The following is an 18781-nucleotide window of genomic DNA, read 5'->3' as shown; positions in this document are numbered from 1 at the left end:
TCTGGCTCCCCTACAGCTGTGCACTGCTTGAGGCAGCAAACCTCAGCCCAAGTTACAGCTAAGGAAGGTGCATTCCTGCTGCAATACAGGTATTTTTTTAATGTACTAAAATTTTCAAAATCCTTTGTCTCTGTCTTGTGTCCCTATAGGAAGAGTGCCAGAACTATGTCCGAGTGCTAATTGTTTATGGCAAGAAGGTTTTTACCTGTGGTACCAATGCCTTTTCACCAGTGTGTTCCAGTCGACAGGTCTGTTTTGCCTCTTTTACAGTGATGGAGAGGGTTGGATACATGCTCTGGGGAAGGACAGTCATTTTGAAGGCTATCATGGCTGCACAAAATATGTTCTAAACGTAGCTTTGGGGCAATGAGTGTGTCTGCAGTTGGAGAGCAAAAAGTTCATGTTATGGGCAAGTTTGGTCTGGACAAAGTGCTGCTCATGTAAACCTTGGGTATGGCACTGAAAGTGGGGAATATAGACAAGCTTAGCTGTGAGTACCTCCTGAGCTGAACATTTTAAAGTTTCATTAAAATAAATGGCAAAACTCCCTTTAGATTCAAGGGAGGCAGGAGCAGGTCCAGATAAATGTTTATTTGTATGGTTTTTTAAGGCTAGTATGTATTCAGGAGGTGTCTACGGAAGATTAAAAATCTTTGCTTGTGCCAGGAGCACCTGATTACACCAAGGGTTTGGGCATTATTGGCTGGGGAATCACCTTTTGGACAAAGCAATAGGATCAGTGAGGTTCAGACACAACTTCTTACATTACGTTGGCTGTAAAGATCAATTTTCAGTCATCACTAAGATTACATTCTCATAGCTACCTGATTTTTAAAAAGGATTTGCTCATAGGGTACTCATGGGCAAACCAAATTCTTTATACCATTAAGAAAGTAAAACGCTCTTTAAATTTTCTTCTCTCTCCTTTTAAATACAGGTAGGAAATCTCAGCAAAATCATTGACAGAATTAATGGAGTGGCTCGGTGCCCATACGATCCTCGGCATAACTCGACAGCTGTGATTACATCACGAGGAGAACTCTATGCTGCAACTGTGATTGATTTTTCTGGACGGGATCCTGCTATTTACCGCAGCCTTGGAAATGTTCCCCCACTTAGGACAGCACAATACAACTCCAAATGGCTCAATGGTAAAGTCATGTGGGTCACATCTGAGCAAGAGATGTATTAAAGTCAGCTTGACAGGCTTGTAAATCTTTCTCTCTTTTCATATTGAGATCAAGAGTTATGATGGGGAAGGGCTTCCGGAGCAATAATCAATGTAGCTTAGGAGACATTTGAAAAGAGCCTGGAATTATTTCAGAAAAGTTGATTTAGAATATAGAAAGTGGGTCTTACAGGCTACTTAACATATATATGGGTCTTGTGAGATGACCAAACACATAATTTTAACAAGAAAACCACTCAAAGATTTGAAGATCAAAATCAACCTAAAACATCATATTGTTGACCCAGTTCTGCAGAGTGATAGGAACTCTTTACTTACACTGACTCAGCTAAAGATGCCTGGTTTCAGTGCAAGATCACTCCAAAAAGGAGAAATTTCACAGCACATTATGTTCCAAGTGAGTCCATGCTGATGTGGATTTATAGTTATTAAAAGCAGCTCTTGCCCCAGTATGATAATACCCTGCATCAAGCAAGCTATAGAATTTCAACCAGTAATTCCTGCACTGAGTCTACACCTCCCAACTGGGACAAAGCACTTCTAGTCTGAGTAGACTGTAGTGATGGAGACCCCAATATTCCCCCTATCTCCTTTTTCCCAGGTAAATTGACCAGATATTTGAAATTTTTCTATTAGATTTCAGGACCTTTCAATTAAAGATAAGAGCATTGGGACTGTGCACTCTTTGGAGCTTAATAAGACTGAACTAGGCTTCTGCAGGCATATTGAAGTCAATATGGAGACCTGGAGTGTAAGGAAAAAGATGTCGTCGGGAAAGACCGCAAATTAGGACCAAGAAGCATCATAGCCCATCTACACTCATTGGAAATGTTTCTCTTGTCTGTGCATAAATTCAAGATTCAGAAGGAAGCCACATTGGAACACACAGGGGAGTTTAAGGAAGACAACCAATAACTGAAGTTCTTGTATGCGACTGGAAAAGCTAATGTGACTCTAGGATTTATAACCTTGTGCAGCACTCGTGACATCGGAGTAATTTTGTCCTGTTCTGGCCACTTTTCAACGAGAAACAGAAAACCTGAAGGTGATTCAGAGAAGAGCTATTCAGTGATTTGAAACTTGGAAAGCCTGCCTCACAGTGAGAGACTTAAGGAGCTCAATTTATTTATCTTTCTGAAAAGGAGATAAAAGGTGTTTTGTTCATGATATGGAAGTACTTACATCAAGAGAAAATTTTGGAAAGGATAAAGTTCTTTAATCTAGCAGACAAGTCATGACAAGAACCTGTGATTGGAAGCTGAAACCAGATAATGTCAAATGGGAAAAGAAGTACAGGTTGCAGCTGGGTCAGTCTTTGGCATTTGAACAAGTCACTGAGGAAAGTGATAGATGTAAAGCCAGGTGACATTGTCCACTAAGATCAGATCTCCTTCGAAAGATGTGGTCTAATTCTCCTGTTAGTTACAGGATCTGATGATGGAATTACAGGGTGAAATCTCTGGTTTGTGTTAGACAGAAGGTCAGATTTGGGATCACAATGGTCCCTTTAAGGTTCATGGTTAGTTTGAAGGAGAAAGTTTGACAGAAGATGATTTGCAATGACCTCCCCTCTGTACCATCATCTGCCTCTCAAACTTGCCTTGCAGCAGCAGTGGCCTGCCTTTCTCTGTTCTCCTTTCCCTCCTGGGATGCAGCTTTAAAGGAATTCTGTACTTCCCTTTTTTCTTCTTCCTTTGAGCACTACTGAGAAATGAACATTGTAAAAACACCCTATAAAACCAACAGGTCTGGGGGAGGTTATTTTGTTTGTTCATTTGGTTGGTTGGTCAAATATTATTCATTGGCCAAACTTTTCCTTTTACCAGAGAAACTTTCAGGATAAAAGACTATACACTTTAAAGATTTGTTATATCCCAAATTAAAATATTTGTTACTAAACCTACTAAATTCAAGGCTCTCTTCAGTTCTTGTGAAAATAATACTGAAAATTTTAGGAGAAAAAGAATTAAGGAGAGCACATTTCACTACTGACAGTCTCTGGCATTGTTTTATTTTATGGACATTAGATAATCTTTTGTGCCTAGAAACTGGAAAGGTTTCATGATAAAAGCCAGATGTGACAGTGCTGGGAGAGTAGCTTGAACGTTTCACTGCAGCTGTCTGGGGAATCAGGCGGATGCACGCAGCATATTTAACACATCATAAGGTCCACTTCAAAAGTGAATAGGTGAAGCAGCCCAATGGGAAGGCTTTACCTTGTAAAATGAGTCTAGGTACAGAGAATAGTCATGCATATGCAAAGTGTTGAACTCTGCTTTCACTGAAATCAGTAGCAGCTTTGCCAATAAAGTAGAGAAACAATGGGACCTTTCTAAGATCTGAAAAAAGGTACTAGATCTATATCCTCATATATCATTATTCCCATCTACTGTTTTTATGTCCTCTGCTGCCTCCAAACTCCCTGTGGTCCCAGCTTTGACAGGCTACATAAATGGAGCTGGCAGTGCAATGCATTGAGCAAGTCAGTGAGCATAGATTGATTTCTAACCTATATAAATCTCTTCAAATGTTTGTTTTTCAGAGCCTAACTTTATTGCTGCCTATGACATCGGCTTGTTCACCTACTTCTTCTTCCGTGAGAATGCAGTGGAACACGACTGTGGGAAAACAGTGTATTCTCGTGTGGCAAGGGTTTGCAAAAACGATATTGGAGGGAGGTTTTTGCTGGAGGACACATGGACAACTTTCATGAAGGCCAGATTGAACTGCTCCCGTGCTGGAGAAATCCCTTTCTATTACAATGAGTTGCAAAGCACCTTCTACCTTCCTGAGCAAGATCTGATCTACGGTGTCTTCACTACTAATGTGTAAGTTGCACTGGCTCTTCTGCCCTTCCTGTATCCTCAGCAGTCTGAGACTGACAATGTATTGATTTCTTAGACAGTCTGAGCAATCGTTTTTGAAAGATCATTTGGTAAACGTGAAAGAATAGATAGGTCTGTGTTATCCATCATGACAACATAGCCTGTAGGACAGTGTTTTTAATCCATGGTTCACAGATTCCTGGAGTCCATAAAAGGTGACTGTGCAATTTTAGGCAACTTAATTTGATGCAAACCTGGGCATTAACAGACTTCAGACTTTTTATAGGGACAGTGCAACCTGTGTAGTTTAGAGAGATGATCCAATAATGACCCAACAGAAACACGTTAATTTCCAGCCAGGCTAATTGCCTGGACAATCTGACACAATTGTGTGAACACTGGAGTTGGCTCATGAGATGGGCAGGTGCATATATTTGGGAGAGAAGGGCTGGAAGGAGAAGAATGAGGCAGATGGGATCACAACAGCCTAGATTGAAAACAATATCTATTGCATTTGAACAACACTGTAATAGCAAGGTCATGAGGGGCACCAGGCATTTAGCATTTCCAAGGCAGGGGGCTGGGAGGGCTTTACCTCTTCCAGACTGTTTGAGGTTCACAAATCAAAAGCAGTATTGGAACTCTGAGGGGAAGGTATGATTTCTGATACTTCATAATCATCTCTTCTTGGCTGGATATTGAAAAAACTTGTAATTGGAATGATTTAGTGTAGCTGTGAAAGCAGAAAGGAGAAGAGGAGTTAATTAAAAAATATATTAAAAAACTCATAATGTATATTTTTAAGTCAGGAAAACTCAAATAACTTCTCCTCTGATGCCTAAGGCTAGGATGATAAGTTTCAAGCTATAACCAGTCTGCATGGTATTGAGTTTCAATAATACATGTTCTCCAGGGGGGTGTTAGCCTGACGTGTAAACTAGAGAATGAAAATCTGAGTAGTTACTCCCTATGGCAAATGCTCAAAGTGCCTTCCTCATGCTGGGCAGCCAACTTCTTTGGGGTTTTTGTGTGCAGTGCTGTACTGTCCAGTATGAATAGGGGCCTGTTCCCAGGGAGCCCACAGAAAACCAAAGCAGTGAAGCCCCACTGTTACAAGTACAAACCCTCCTGTTTTAATGTGTCACCTGCTGGTGTGACAGGGCTTGAACTTCAGCTCTTGAAGTCACAAAGCATCAGCCCCAACTTCTTGAGCTGAAGTGCTGTTGGGAGCCTCACTGAGAGTCAACAGAGCCTGAATGTTCTTCCCCCTCTGTAAATTCCAAGAAATAGGTAAGTGTTTGGCCACCCTCATCCCTCTTCCATGTTTTGTTTCTGTTCCACCATTGCCAATGTCAGTCAGAAATGAGCCAGCAGAGAAGCAACTAGAAAAATTAAACATGATTAAGCACTGCACCTTGACTGTGGACGAGGAGAAAATCTGTCCTCAGATTGAAAGGCATATGAGTCATTCTTTAAAAACATTTAGAGGATATTAGCCAAACTTCCTGAACATTAAAAGGAAATCTGGCTGCTGCTTTGGGCACTTGAGCTGACCCTTTTTTGTTTTTCCAATTGGAGAGGACTTCTGTGCCCATAGTGATAATCTATCCATTTGTCCATTCATCCAGCCAAGAATGGAGGTTGGAAATGAGAAAAGTATTAATAATTGTATTTTATTTATCAAATTTGTGACATTTTTGGACAATCAAGGGAGAGACAGACTAGCTTTGGCTGGGACAGTTCTCTTGTGCTGTGTCCATCTCCCAAGTTTAACATGAGATGTGATGAGTGTTACCTGTCTCCTCTGGGTACACTTGGGCATTCTTTGTACATCAGGGATATAAGATCTCTCTTGTGTCTTCTGAAGATAATATAATATGCAACATTAGTGTGATTGAAGAAATTAGTAATTGATAACAGCTGAAGTTAGATCAAATAGCATTTTGGGTCTACAACATAGTGTTCTTTTAAAAGTTCAAAGAGAAAATGTTCCAATTTGTCATCCAACTAGAGAAATAATGGTAATTATTCTTTTAACTTTCACTGGGACTTATATCATGCTGCATGAGATCTGCATACCAAAGAGGGTTAATTTATGCACCAGTCTGAGTTTCTTTGTGATAAAATGCCAATGCAACACAAAACTATGATTTTTTTGTTGCTGTTGTTTACAGGTACTTTTTACTTTGGAAGGTTCATGTTTAATGAATTTAGGGTCATCTTATAACAAAGGAGAATTGCTGGTTGTGGGAACACCCATGTATAGATTTATTGCTTCGTGTTATGTTATACCAGCTGAATCAGTGGGAAAGAGAGCTTTTGGGGGAAGTTGCTGATGAAATATTTAAGATGTTTTTATTAAAATTTTCTGGGAGGTAATAGAGACAATGTTAAAACCTCTTTGAACTTTACCCATTCTTTAAACCAGCTAGTTAGTCACAGGAGGTAGGAGGTGGGAATAAAGGAAATTGCACTTCACACCAAAACACAGGGGCCAGCTGCACCAGTTGATGTCACTGGCTTGAGACTGGGATCAAACTTTTCATAAGAAGGGATGGGAAATATGCCAGGCTACAGATGGAAAAGAAAATGGTCCACAGATTTAATGGAAAACCTCTTTCCTTTCTCCTTTCCAGCAAAGAGAAAAGGATAAACTATGAAGTCCTTAGCAGGGCCCTAAAAATATTCTTATTTTTTTTTTCCTTAAGTATTTTCATTAGACTAGTGGAATTTTATTCTTTCTTTTCCTTTTTCATTTTCTCCCTCATTGTCTTTTTTTTTTCCTGTGTGCGCCTCAAGGCATTTACTTGTCATCCATCATTAGGTTTGTCTTAAGAGCTGCTGTCTGTGAGCATGCACTGCATCAGCAGTGTTCAGACAAAAGTGGAGAAAGGTTTGCCTGGCGTTGCTTTGACATGTTCAAAGTGAGCTACTCCATCATTCTGGGGATGCAAGGGGCAGGGGGGAGCAGAGAATGGGAAAGCAAAGCAGGAAGTTCTTCCTGATGTTGTATTGCTAGGAAGAAATATGCTGTGAAAGAATCTGTTCTTCTGCTTTCCAGCCTGGAATGGTGAAGAAAGGCTTTTTTTGTGTGTGCAAGAGAGTGTAATTATTGGTTTAGTTAAAAAAAAAAGAAAAAGAAAAAGAAAAAGTGTTCTTTTCAGGGAATTCAAGTTGCCTTAATTAGCAGAAAGATACATACAGCAGGGCTTGGGTTATTTAAAAGGCACCATGACAAATCAGTCTCTCATGCTGGCCCTATTTTTAGTTTTATTTTGGTATCTTTTTCTCTAAACCTTGCAGTTTTCCTGGAGAAAAAAAAAAGGGAGTGGGGGAAGGGAAGAAGTGGAGCAGGTTTGAATTTCAGGTCATCACTTATCAAATGTCCCTCTGGGTCAGTTTTGTTGAGGTCACCATCTACTAAGTGCCCTCCAACCCTCTTGAGGCAGGAGGAGAAGAGCTGGCCCAGGAGCCTGCAGAAATGGGTCCTCCAGGACTGAAATGGGTCCTCCAGGACTGAAATGGAGCAGCAAGGCCAGCTGATCTGTGTGCAGTGTGACTGGGCAGCCCAGCATCCTTAAAACACATCCCTTTCCAAAGAGTCCTTCCCACAGCAGCATTTCCCTCACCGTGCTGTGCCTCCCCTGGCTGGGTGTGCTTGGTGAACAGTGTGCCCCACACAGATCCTGTTCCCACCTGGGAACACACAGAAGTGAGCTGTGATCATTGAAAACAGAGGTTTTCATGAATTAGCAAGACCTTTTTGCATGCTGAGCTGCTGTCAGAACTAGCTGGTTTGTCACTGTCGCCTTTTCCCTTCCACTGCATATATATAAATATAATATTAGGTGATATAATTTATCACTGAAGATTTCAGGAACCTGTAGAAACAGAATTTCACCTTGAGAAACAACAAGAGATGAAAAATTAGCTTGTTTGTAATCAATAAAGGTAGATGGGTTGTTAAAAAAATAAAAATAACACCAGACACAAATAATCCATGCAAATTAAACTGTATTCACCTTTCTTGTCAGAACTACTTCCATAGCCCTTAAATCTCTGACATTTTAAAACCAAACTTAAAATTCATTCTCAAAATTGTCACACAAGCCATCTGCATTTTACAGTTTATTTATTTATTTTTTATTACTCCCTGTGAGATTGATATCACTGTACATCTATCTAGCAATTTACATGTATTTTATTTGAGTGGAGTTTGATGTCTGTTATGATGAAAATGTCAATGTTCTAATGATTAAATTGATTTTTTTTTCCCTCCTCTTTTCCAGAAACAGCATAGCTGCCTCAGCAGTGTGTGCCTTCAATCTGAGTGCCATTACTCAGGCATTTAATGGCCCCTTCCGCTACCAAGAAAACCCAAGATCAGCCTGGCTGCCAACGTTAAACCCCATCCCTAATTTCCAGGTACTGCTGTTGCCCTTCACTTTACTGCAGTCCCTTTGATGTTCTGTCATTTCAGTGGGTTGATTTGTGTAAGGCTCATTTTTCCAGGTAGACTCATGGTACAGATAAATTGTATTTTTCCACATTTTCGGGCGTTTTAGCCTGTGGAACTCCTTGCCACAGAATTCATGGCAAAAATTGAATGGTTTAAGGAATAATAAGAATGGTCTGTTTTTTTTATAATAATGAATGATTTTAATCTCTGTTGCACTTATCACTGACACATGTACTTTGAGGATGTGATTCTCACAAGAGGACATAAGACATGTCCCTACTGTAACTGGGAAGGACTGAAAGCTGAAGCTGGACAATGGAGATAATCTATATTTTTAAACAAGAAAGGTAATTAACCACTGTGACTCTGTAAGGAAGTGATGAATTTTCCATCACTTGATAGGGCCTCTAAGGCTACCAGTGGAAGATGGATGACTTTCTAACACGTGGTAGCTCAACCAGAAGCCATGGACGTGTTGCCACAGTAACTGGTGAAAGTGGACACATGAGGATTGTCACAGGAGTTCCTTCTCCCTTTAAAAATCTTTGAGTTTATGAATGAACAATTTTCCAGGATTATCGGTTGAAGCAATTTTGAAAATTATAAAACAGCTTCAGTTGCTTTATCACCAGATCCAGTCAATGTGGGGCATGGTATGTGTGTGTCAGACCTGACAAACCTGATTCTTCTGAAGCATGAGCCCATTTTACAGCTCAGCCCCTTCCCAGCAGGGGAATCCTGGAGAGGATGGACTTCTCTTCCTGTTCTTCCTTCCCCATGGCAAATCCTTTCAGCCTGATTTTTGAATCTGGCTCTCCTTTATTATGGCAAATGTGCTGAGGCTGCCTGCAAGTGCCATCTGCCTTCAAACTGGTGAAGGACCTTCCAAGAAGAGCTCCACAGTCGCCTGAAATCACAGCAAGAGCAGATGGGAGACAGGTCTCTGCTGCAGGCAGGGACAGCCTTGTCTTCCTGCTGAGGAACATGATTTCTCCTCCTGATTTCCCTCTTGGCACCTGACTGAGGACTCCTGCCAATACAAGGGGGGACAGGCTTTGCCTCTTGATCACCCTCTCAGTTTGGTGCACTTAAAACCAAGAAATAAAGCCTTGCTGAAGGTCCAGCCATGCCAAACATAGCCAGATTTTTGTGGTTGTTCTTGTGGTTTTGTTGGGTTTTTTTTAATTTAAAGGGAACATTAAGGCAAACTGGGAATCAAGAACTTTCTGTCCCTTGCTAGGCTTACCCAGAAGGAATAGTAAAGGACTTTGGAAAGGAATAGTAAAGGACTTTGGAAGACATCTCTGTGTAGTGAAAAGTATCAGATAAAATGTGGAGTGTAAAGATTGCAGCACCAAGATTAAAGAAAAGGGACAGAGGAAAATAAGGAAAGGAAAAAGAGGTATGTGGTAGACAAAAGGAAGATTCCAAGAAGAGATTAAGATGTTTTTCAAGTACAGAAGGAACAAGAGGTCAGTGAGGAGACTTAAGGAGATGACAAGGGTAATTTAGTGACAGAAGATGCAGATATTGCAAAAACATTAAATTAATTTTTTTGCCTTAGTGTTCACAAAGAAAGATGAGGGAAGCGTGCCAGAATTTGTTTTCTTTCAGAGAGGAAGGAGAAATACTAAAGGATGCAGAGGACCAGGACAGTACAGATAATCAGGAAATTAGAGCAAAACAACATTAAACCAAACCGGAGGGATGCTGTGTCAGCACATGAGCTGCCAATAGACCAAAAGAATTATCTGTGACATACTGAGAACAGAAAACAAAACCAGCAATGACATTCCTGCCACTGGGACTCCTTTTAGGTGATGCTCTAGAAGGGAAAGTGAATGGAGAGAAAAGCGTCCAAAGGAAGACAGTGGTGCGAACCAGAAGGAGTATAGGATACAACAAAAGAGAGAGATCTAAGAAAGTGATATTTAGAATGTGAGATGAGTCATGAACTAAAAAAAGACCATTGCAATAGGAAAAAAGCATTAAAACCCACCTGAGAACACATTAAAAACCAACTGATGTTTCTTAGTCCAGCTGTTCAGGAAGATGTTTTGATTAAAAAGTGACCATGTTCATAGGTTATGTGAGAATTAACATAACTGTGTTCTCCTAGTTCACACAACCTCTAGAATATTGTAAGGCTTGGTACACCAGCCATTGGAATCCATATTTACTGTGTGAATGTATGTTAAATCACTGACAACTCATTTTAGCACATAGTAGGAGAAGGGCTGTGTGGTGCATGGGGGAAAGGCAGTGATACCACCAAGAGTTGCTGTGGTGCATGTCGAGAGTGTGCACATGGGAAATCTGTACACTGCAGCTCAACTGCTGTGAATCAACATCCTAAGTCTTGGTATTCTGACTTCTCTTCAAGGAAAGCCCAAATACCTGGACCCAAAATGAAGAAAAAGAAATGTGTGGGATTTTATTTCTTGTGAAATTGCTCAGGTGTGAGTTTCATTTTGTGAAGCTGTTCATAGACTGAGTATGGGACTTGGCAGGATTTAGTTGTACCACTGTCTCCCATGGTCTTGGGAAGATAAATAACCAGTCACCATACCACCTTTTGGAGTAATTTTCTGCCCTCCGTTCATGATATTGAGATCCAGCCCCAGCTACTGACATGGACCAAAAAACTAGCACTGGCTTTTGAAAATACTAAGTTCTAGAGATTAATCTAAGATGTAAACTCAGGCCTTAAAATGCATTATCCACCTGGTAGGATACAGGTTACAATGTATAAAAGACATCAGATGAGCTCTTTTTCCCCTGTTCTCACTGGACAAGGGAATTGAGTCCTGTTTCAGTGCTTCCCTTGGTGCTGGAGGATGGGTATTCATGGCTTGATCTGCCTTTTGCTGTCAGGAGAGAAGAGTGTGGGGTGGGGGACCTTGTCATCAACCTACCTTCCTTCAGATGCAGTTGGAGGGGCCTGTCCAGAGGGGAGCACATCAGAGAAAAGCAGTGTGGCAAGTTTGGTTCTTTGATGCAAAACTAGTCCATTTTCAGGTTTTTTAAACTCCAGGTTTTGTTCATTGTACAGACTGAGATGCCAAGTAGAGTCTGAAGATAGTCTGAAATGTTTCAAGAATTTATCACCACAAAAACTTTCTCTCCACTGCTACCTTTAAATCTTTCTACAGCTAGTTTTAATTATTTCTTTTTCTCCACGGTTTCTTAAAGCCTTTTGCCCTTCTGCTGTGCTGGTTGAGGGTATCACAAGGGAATGAAACTCCACATTGACGGTCAGTGGACCACCTAGGAGAAAAGTTTTCAAAGAGTGGGCTACTGGCCAAATATAAGGACCTATGATCAGGCTACGTGCCTGATCCTGTGACCCTCACACAGACTCACCTCCCCAGGAAACCAACAGGACATGGGTTTCCATGCTAGGCTGGGGGGAAGATGCATTTTCTGAAATTCAATCTTCCGTGTTTAGTGTGGGACGCTGAACGACGACAGCCCTAACGAGAACCTGACAGAGAGAGTCCTGCAGGACGCACAGCGCTTGTTCCTGATGAATGATGTGGTGCAGCCAGTGACTGTGGATCCCTACGTGACTCAGGACAGCATTCGATTTTCCAAACTGGTTGTTGATATTGTTCAGGGGAAGGATACTCTCTACCATGTCATGTATATTGGAACAGGTAAGAGCATGAGGGCTTGAAGCAGTTCCTCCTGCTTGCTTGTAGGCCTAGAAGCCCTAGGAGCCTCGCTGTGAAGTCCCTTACACAGCTGTCATTCAACATGATTTTGGTACAAAACCTCATGGAAGTTGTTTGCCTGAGTAAATTAAAAGCAGGATGGAGGACTTGAGGCAGAGTCCCAAGTGATCAAACTATAAATCTCCATTGTGTTTAAAAAGAACAATAACATTTTTCTCCCTCCTTATAAAAACATATTTCAACTAATCAGGCTAATAAATAACCATGGGGAAGAGCAGAGGTCGCTGGAATTCTCTGTGGTTTCATGCATGTCAGTTGCCTCTCAGTTGCCTGCTATGACAGACCTGTCTCTGAATGAGCAATAATAATGCATAACCCCCAGGCTTGCCCAGGGATTTTAATTATGTCTTTCTTTGCACTTCCACATCTCTACTGGAGTATGACTCCCAGTGCTTTCAGGAATGGGCATGCATTAGGTTTAAGGCAGGTAGGGCAGCTGAGGCAAGTGCTTTTTTGTGGGAGCATAGCAAGCCAGTGGTAGAATTAAGTGTGTGATTTAGCCTCTTGATTTTGACTTCCATCCTCTAATTAGCAGGACATGTTGCCTTTTCTGAAAAGCACAGGTATCTTGGATAAGTGGAGATGCTGAAGAAGGACAAAGGCTTATAAATGGTTGTCTTAGCCCATATTTATACTAATGATAGAGGTTAAATTAAATAGTATGATTAATCAGACCATATGGCCAGCCTCATGGGTATAATGTTGTTATCCTCTATAGCAGAATCTTTGACTTCAGAATAAGATTAATTGCTTCCATAAGTGTTAATTTAATCTCACATCTGAATGCAGAGTCATTGCCTCATTCTCATGTTTAGGAGAATGGACCTTCAGGACTGTGTCATAATTTATCTAACTTTTACCATCACTTATTTCAAAAGTGATCATCTTGTTTTATTATTTATATGTTCTAACAACACTCCCAGTATGGGAACTCCATGAACATTGATTATGATGAGAAGATTGTACTTAAATGGAAATACAAAATGGTTCTGCCAATATGATATCTTGATATTTAAAGTGAGGAGTCCAAGCTACAAAGCCTTATAGAAAATTGCAATACTTCCTGCCTCATATCATTCAGGTGGAAAGGTCCAATGCCATAACCTCAACCACTTACTTGTGTTTGCTTTATGGCCCTATTTAGTGGTGGCTGAAGAGTAAGATCTGCTGGAAATGTTTAAACCTGTGAAATGCTTCAGTACCCATACTAGCACCATGCTCTAACCAACTGAGCTAAGCTCAGGGTCAGCCCTGCCCAGAGGCAGCCCTGAACACAAACCCAGTCCTGAGACTAACTGAGCCCAAACTTTAGTCTTGTTCCACATGTAAGTGAAAGGGAAACTTCACATGGCAGCCAACCCCACCACTATAAATTGCTGAGCTTTGGCATCAATGCAGAAGTTACTGGAACAGAAAGATTAAGTTTCAGGAGCAATTGGGCTGACAGACCTCTTGGGGGTTTCAATGAAAAGTGGTGTGCATTAATCTCCCACAGATTAAAATTGTTTGGGTAAGAGCACTGTGAGCACAAACATGTATGTTTCTGTGTATGCACACCTCATGCCAGAACATCCCCTTGTCAAGCTGGCTTCTTCCAGGAAGAGGATCAATTAGGTCTGTGACCCATGCAGTCATCGTGGAGACCTCAGAGATTTCCAGCAGGGCTGCTACATCTGTTATCATTTGTCATGACATCAAATCACACTGATTTGCTCTATAAACCAATAGAAATATAGACTCAAGGCACCAGAAATTATTCTTGCCATCCTGGGTCACCTTGCTCTGTAACTCACTGCTAACGGGACCAGACTTCTCTGCCTCAGTGCTCCAAATGGGGAAATCTGCCAGGCACTCACTGTCCAGATGGTTCACATCCTTCTGAATTCCCATTTAAGTGCATTCTCAGGTGGTTTCTGCTGAGGATGGCAACGATGTAGCTGGAGCTCTCTACCATGGGCAGCAGCTAGGTTAAATGAGCTCTGTAAAAGATGACATTATTTCACTCTTTAGGCAGGTATGAAATGAAGTCATGGCCTCCAGGATTTACTCGTGCCTTGTTTCTTTTTTATTAGAGTATGGCACCATCTTGAAGGCCCTTTCTACCACTAACAGGAGTCTGAGGAGTTGTTATTTAGAGGAAATGCAGATCCTCCCTGATGGACAACAGGAAGCAATCAAGAGTCTCCAAATCCTACACAGTGACAGGTCACTCTTTGTGGGTCTAAATAATGGAGTGCTAAAAATTCCTTTGGAGAGATGCTCCATGTACAGAACAGAAGGGTAAGTAAATTCACAGCTCTAACATATCCCACTTCTGGTTAAAGAAAAAAGCACCAGGGTAACATGTTCCAGTCTGATTTGGTTTAGAGGGCATTTTGTTTCATCAATGAGAGACAAAAACCACTGCTGAAGTGCATCTCCTGATAGATGCATGCATGACAGGAGCAATGAGGATAAGCAATTTTTTTTGTAAATGTTAATTAGTCCTCCTCAGAAATTAATCAGATGTTTACCGAGGAAGGGCTTAGAATATTTACCTTTTTTTTTTTAACTTCATATTATAGTGTTGTTTTTATTAAGTCCATGTGTTTTCCTGGTGGTTCTTATTGGCAGTATGGCTGAAGGTTTCTGAATTTGGGTTGCAGCCAGCCTTTCCTTGCTTATCCGAGTGATCTCCTCTGAAACATATGATGAGGCAGGGCTGGGCTGTGTGGCAACTTGTTATTGCTTTTGGAAATCAATAGTTCATCTCAACTATGTGTGACACCTCTTACACCTGCATAGATTCTGTGCCCTGATTGTACCTTATAAAAAGAGTAGGAAAAATGACTTTTTCTAATTGTCTGCCTTGGCTCCAGAGCATCTTCCACACAGAACTGCAGAAGGGTTTTGCATCCAAATGGTGCCTCTCCATCATTTAAGCAGGTGAAAGAGTGTGATAGCAACTGTTTGAGACAGATGTTCAAATAATCTCATTGGGTGCTGCGGGCATTTACTTGTTAACATCTCCTGAAAATACTTTTCCTTCTCCTCTCATGCCTTTGCTTTGCTTTCCTCTGTGAGAATTTTGTGTGAAACTGATGTCCTCTGTGCTAGACAAGAGGAAGGATTTTGTTAGCAACATTCCATGGCCTACTCAAGGTGTCCCTGTTATCTTGCCAAAAAAACTGATATAGAAAATGTCACCATAATTTTATTTTCAACAAGTAGAGTTTATCTATCAGCTTGTACTAAATCCATGTGTGTCTAAAACAGACAGACACAAAAGTGTTTAGTAAGAGAAAACCACAGCTGGAAAATGCCATCCTGTCCTCAGCACTTAAAAGCAGAGATTTTAAAAGGTAGAACAGAACAGCTGTCCTTTTCAGGCTGTCCTGTATAGTCTCAGTCTGAGAATATTTATGTGTGTATACATATATATGATCCAGTTTCAAGATAAATGAGTTCTTCCTTTCCTTCCCTAATCTCGAGTTCAGCTTTCCAGTAATTTATAGATGCTGTCCTATTTTCAGTCTGCCTAAGTACTTTGTATGACACTTCCATTAAAATTCAAATACTGGAGGTTTACTGAATTGCCTTAAAATGGGGCAAGCAAGAAAAAAGCAGTGACTGGAGAGCAGACAGGTGGGATATCTCACAGGACCACCATATTTAGGTCCTGAAGGCTGCAGAGCAGCCTCGTAAAAGCTTATCCCAGCAAAACAAAAACCTATCCTCACAGAGCTTCCCTTGCCTGCTGGTGACCAAAAGCAGCCTCAGTTTCATGCACTGTATGATGCTGAGTCCTGGCTGAAATTACCAGGAAGTTTGTGTACCAGTGCTGGTTTTTTTCTAAAATAAACTTTCTGGAGGCAATTTTGAGTAAAATAAGAAAACAGCCCAGTTCTTCGGGGTTGGGAGACTCAAATTTTGCCTCAATTGGCTAGCTTCATGATAGAAATCAGATACCACTAGGCCACTAGGCAATAGCAAGGTACACAGATAGGATCTCCTGATGGCATGGTGGGATGAGATGTGGGAGGTCAGAATTTGCTGAATTTGGGTGCTGACCATTTAGTGTTCTTGTGTACATTGCAGAGGATCCTTTGCCCTGTAGGTGAGTCTTGTGGAGGGACTGTGGATTTGGAAAAAGGAAGGAATAAAGAAGAAAATTTAGGAAAGCCAAGAAATTGCACTATTTCTATATTTGTTTGAGAGGATGTTTATGATATTATTATTACATTTTGGGCTAAGCAGTTTTTTGGGGTATTTTTGTTTGGTTTTGTTGTGTGTGTTGTTTTTACGGTTTTTTTTTTGTTGTTGTTGTTTTTGTTGGTTGGGGTTTTTTTTGTTTTTTTTCTAGGAAATTATTCAACTGCAATTTTTTTTCAGTTGCAAGTGTTGGAATCCTTTCTCCCCTTAGCATCCTGACTATGTAGGTGATAAGTCAATTTGACCTCCTTTGTATTTCTTTCAATCCTGAACAATATCAAGAAGGATATTTTAATTTCCTTCAGTGCATTCCACCTGGCACTTCTCCTGGGCTGTGATTTATTGCTTATTGTTGTGTCTATATTTAATACACGCCAATATTCAGCCACTATGGGAAGAAGGGCTCCCGGCCCTGCAACACTCCCTGCTTACGTTTTTGTTGTGCTGTGACTTCGTGACTGGCCTCCTCGAAAAGCTCTGGTTTCAGCAGCTTTTATAATGTAATTGTTTTGGTGGGGTGGCTCGGGAAGCTTGGAGGTGATGGAGAGAATTTGTGCCTCCCAGGCAGGAATACCACATTGTTAGCTGTAGGCTCTGCCTTCTCTTATCCGGAAACTTTTCAGCCTTTTACACCCCGGGGGCTGATGTGGGTTTGTGATTGCTGATACAGAGCTGTTGCCTTCAACTTGCCTTCCCCCTCCTCCCTGGCACAGGCAATCGTGTATCGAGAGAAAATTGACCCTTGCATTGATCCCGACCGGCGATCTTTGCTGCTCTGCTGCTTTAAAACCTCGGGGCTTGGTACTGAGGCTCAGAATTGGGGCAGAGGGAAAAACAGCAGCAAACGGAAGAGATGGAAAGGGATAAGGATTTCTGCCATCTCCTTTACTGTTTGTTTACTGACACGGCACCAATTTAATCTCTTAAATGGTGACCAGTAAGTCAGCCCCATGTCTTGATGTAGTGGGTGTCTGAGCAGTGTTTTGTGTGTGCCCACTGACCTGTCTCAGTCCATCTTTTCAGAACAGCCACTCTTAGCAACAGGACAACGGGAGGACATCTGTAATGTCAGCTGCCCAAATTTACAGGCTGGACTTGGCTGCAGAGACCTTCTCCCTTGTGCCTGTGTGTTCCTGCTGTTTGTCTTTCTGCTCTCTTGAGTGCTGCCGTTCCCCACTCACTGGAGGCTCTTAGGAAGATGTCCAAAATGAGTAAAGCCTACAACCCTTTGAATATGCAGAATGTTTTGAAGGTTGCTTTGCTGGGTGGTAGTTTGGCTGTGCTTGCTGCTGAATTTTGCAAGGCTTTGAAATCTTTGTAACTTCCCTGCAATTTTCAAATGAGCTTCGATTTTTTTTATCTCAAGTTGCCCCCAAGCTTTGGTGAGGAATATTTGAAGAACCAGTATTGCAGCCTTATCACTGACACCACTGTATCTTTAGAATGTGCCTGAACAAAATCCCAAATCTGAATTTCAGAGAGCTGAGGACCTCAGATCTGCAGCATTATTTTAAGGTGGTATGTATCTGTAAGGCATAGGTTAGTAATTTTTCCAAAGGCTGGGGTGCAGTTATTCATTTTTAGAATTGCAATCAGACAGATAGGAAAATGAAGCTGGTTGTTACAGGGAATAGTTTATGACCTCTTTCTGTTGACTCTTTGCAGCATCAGAACTCTGGGCCTCTGAGCAGACAGCAACCCTGAGGTGGGCCAAGGATTTTGATTGCACATTTAAATGAGGAAAAGAAAACGTTTGGAAATAAGACCAGATGGTCTCTTGAATACTCACCCCTTCTCCTCTCCCTGTACTGAGCAGTTTATTTTAATGCACTTTTTCTTGATATTCATTCCTTCCTCTTTCTCCTTCCACAATTTTTTTCTGCATAAAACTTGCACTTAACATGATGCAAGTTGCAATTTTGGATGTACAGTGTGGTTCTGGGGATAGTTTGGCTTGCCTGTGCTCTCCCTGCTGTGCTGTAGGCATCTCCCAGGCTGTGTCAGTGACACCTCAGGTTACCTTCATGGCAGTGTGGATCCTCCTGCTTCCAGAGCCAGGTCCTCTTGCACGCAGCTATGAGATGCTCTTACCTGAACCCTTGCCTGCTTTTTGACCCGACTGCAAAGAATTTGCTGTTATGTGATGGTGAGTTTTTGCCCTCTTGCTTGGCCTAAATTCTGCTGCACATCCCCTCCAGCCATGGTACTTAATGCAAAGCTGACAGAAATGACTCAGCTGACAGGGACTCTCATTTGCTGACTTGATATCTTTGAGAGAAGCGCAGCTCACCTCTAAATAGCTCTGGGCCAGTGATCAGACAAACTAAGTACAGATAGGTGAGTAACTCCTGAAATGGCTTCAGGGAGTTTTTGGAAGAAAAGG

At 41.4% G+C, this 18781-nt stretch overlaps 1 protein-coding gene across 3 annotated transcripts in view; it reads left to right on the top strand.

The window, feature by feature from the left end:
* Positions 1-18781, top strand: part of SEMA5B (semaphorin 5B) — a 188271-nt gene that overhangs the window by 120685 nt on the left and 48805 nt on the right. For all 3 annotated transcript variants that reach the window (XM_014871766.2, XM_014871767.2, XM_088168282.1), the window contains exons 7-12: positions 150-248; positions 938-1151; positions 3732-4017; positions 8304-8439; positions 11922-12129; positions 14280-14487. In XM_014871766.2, coding sequence (XP_014727252.1) covers positions 150-248; positions 938-1151; positions 3732-4017; positions 8304-8439; positions 11922-12129; positions 14280-14487 — 1151 coding nt within the window. The remainder of the gene's footprint in view (positions 1-149; positions 249-937; positions 1152-3731; positions 4018-8303; positions 8440-11921; positions 12130-14279; positions 14488-18781) is intronic.

This window comes from Sturnus vulgaris, chromosome 7 (genome assembly GCF_052056855.1).
Source record: "Sturnus vulgaris isolate bStuVul1 chromosome 7, bStuVul1.hap1, whole genome shotgun sequence".
NCBI lineage: Eukaryota > Metazoa > Chordata > Aves > Passeriformes > Sturnidae > Sturnus > Sturnus vulgaris.
This window is presented reverse-complemented; position numbering and strand designations above follow the sequence as displayed.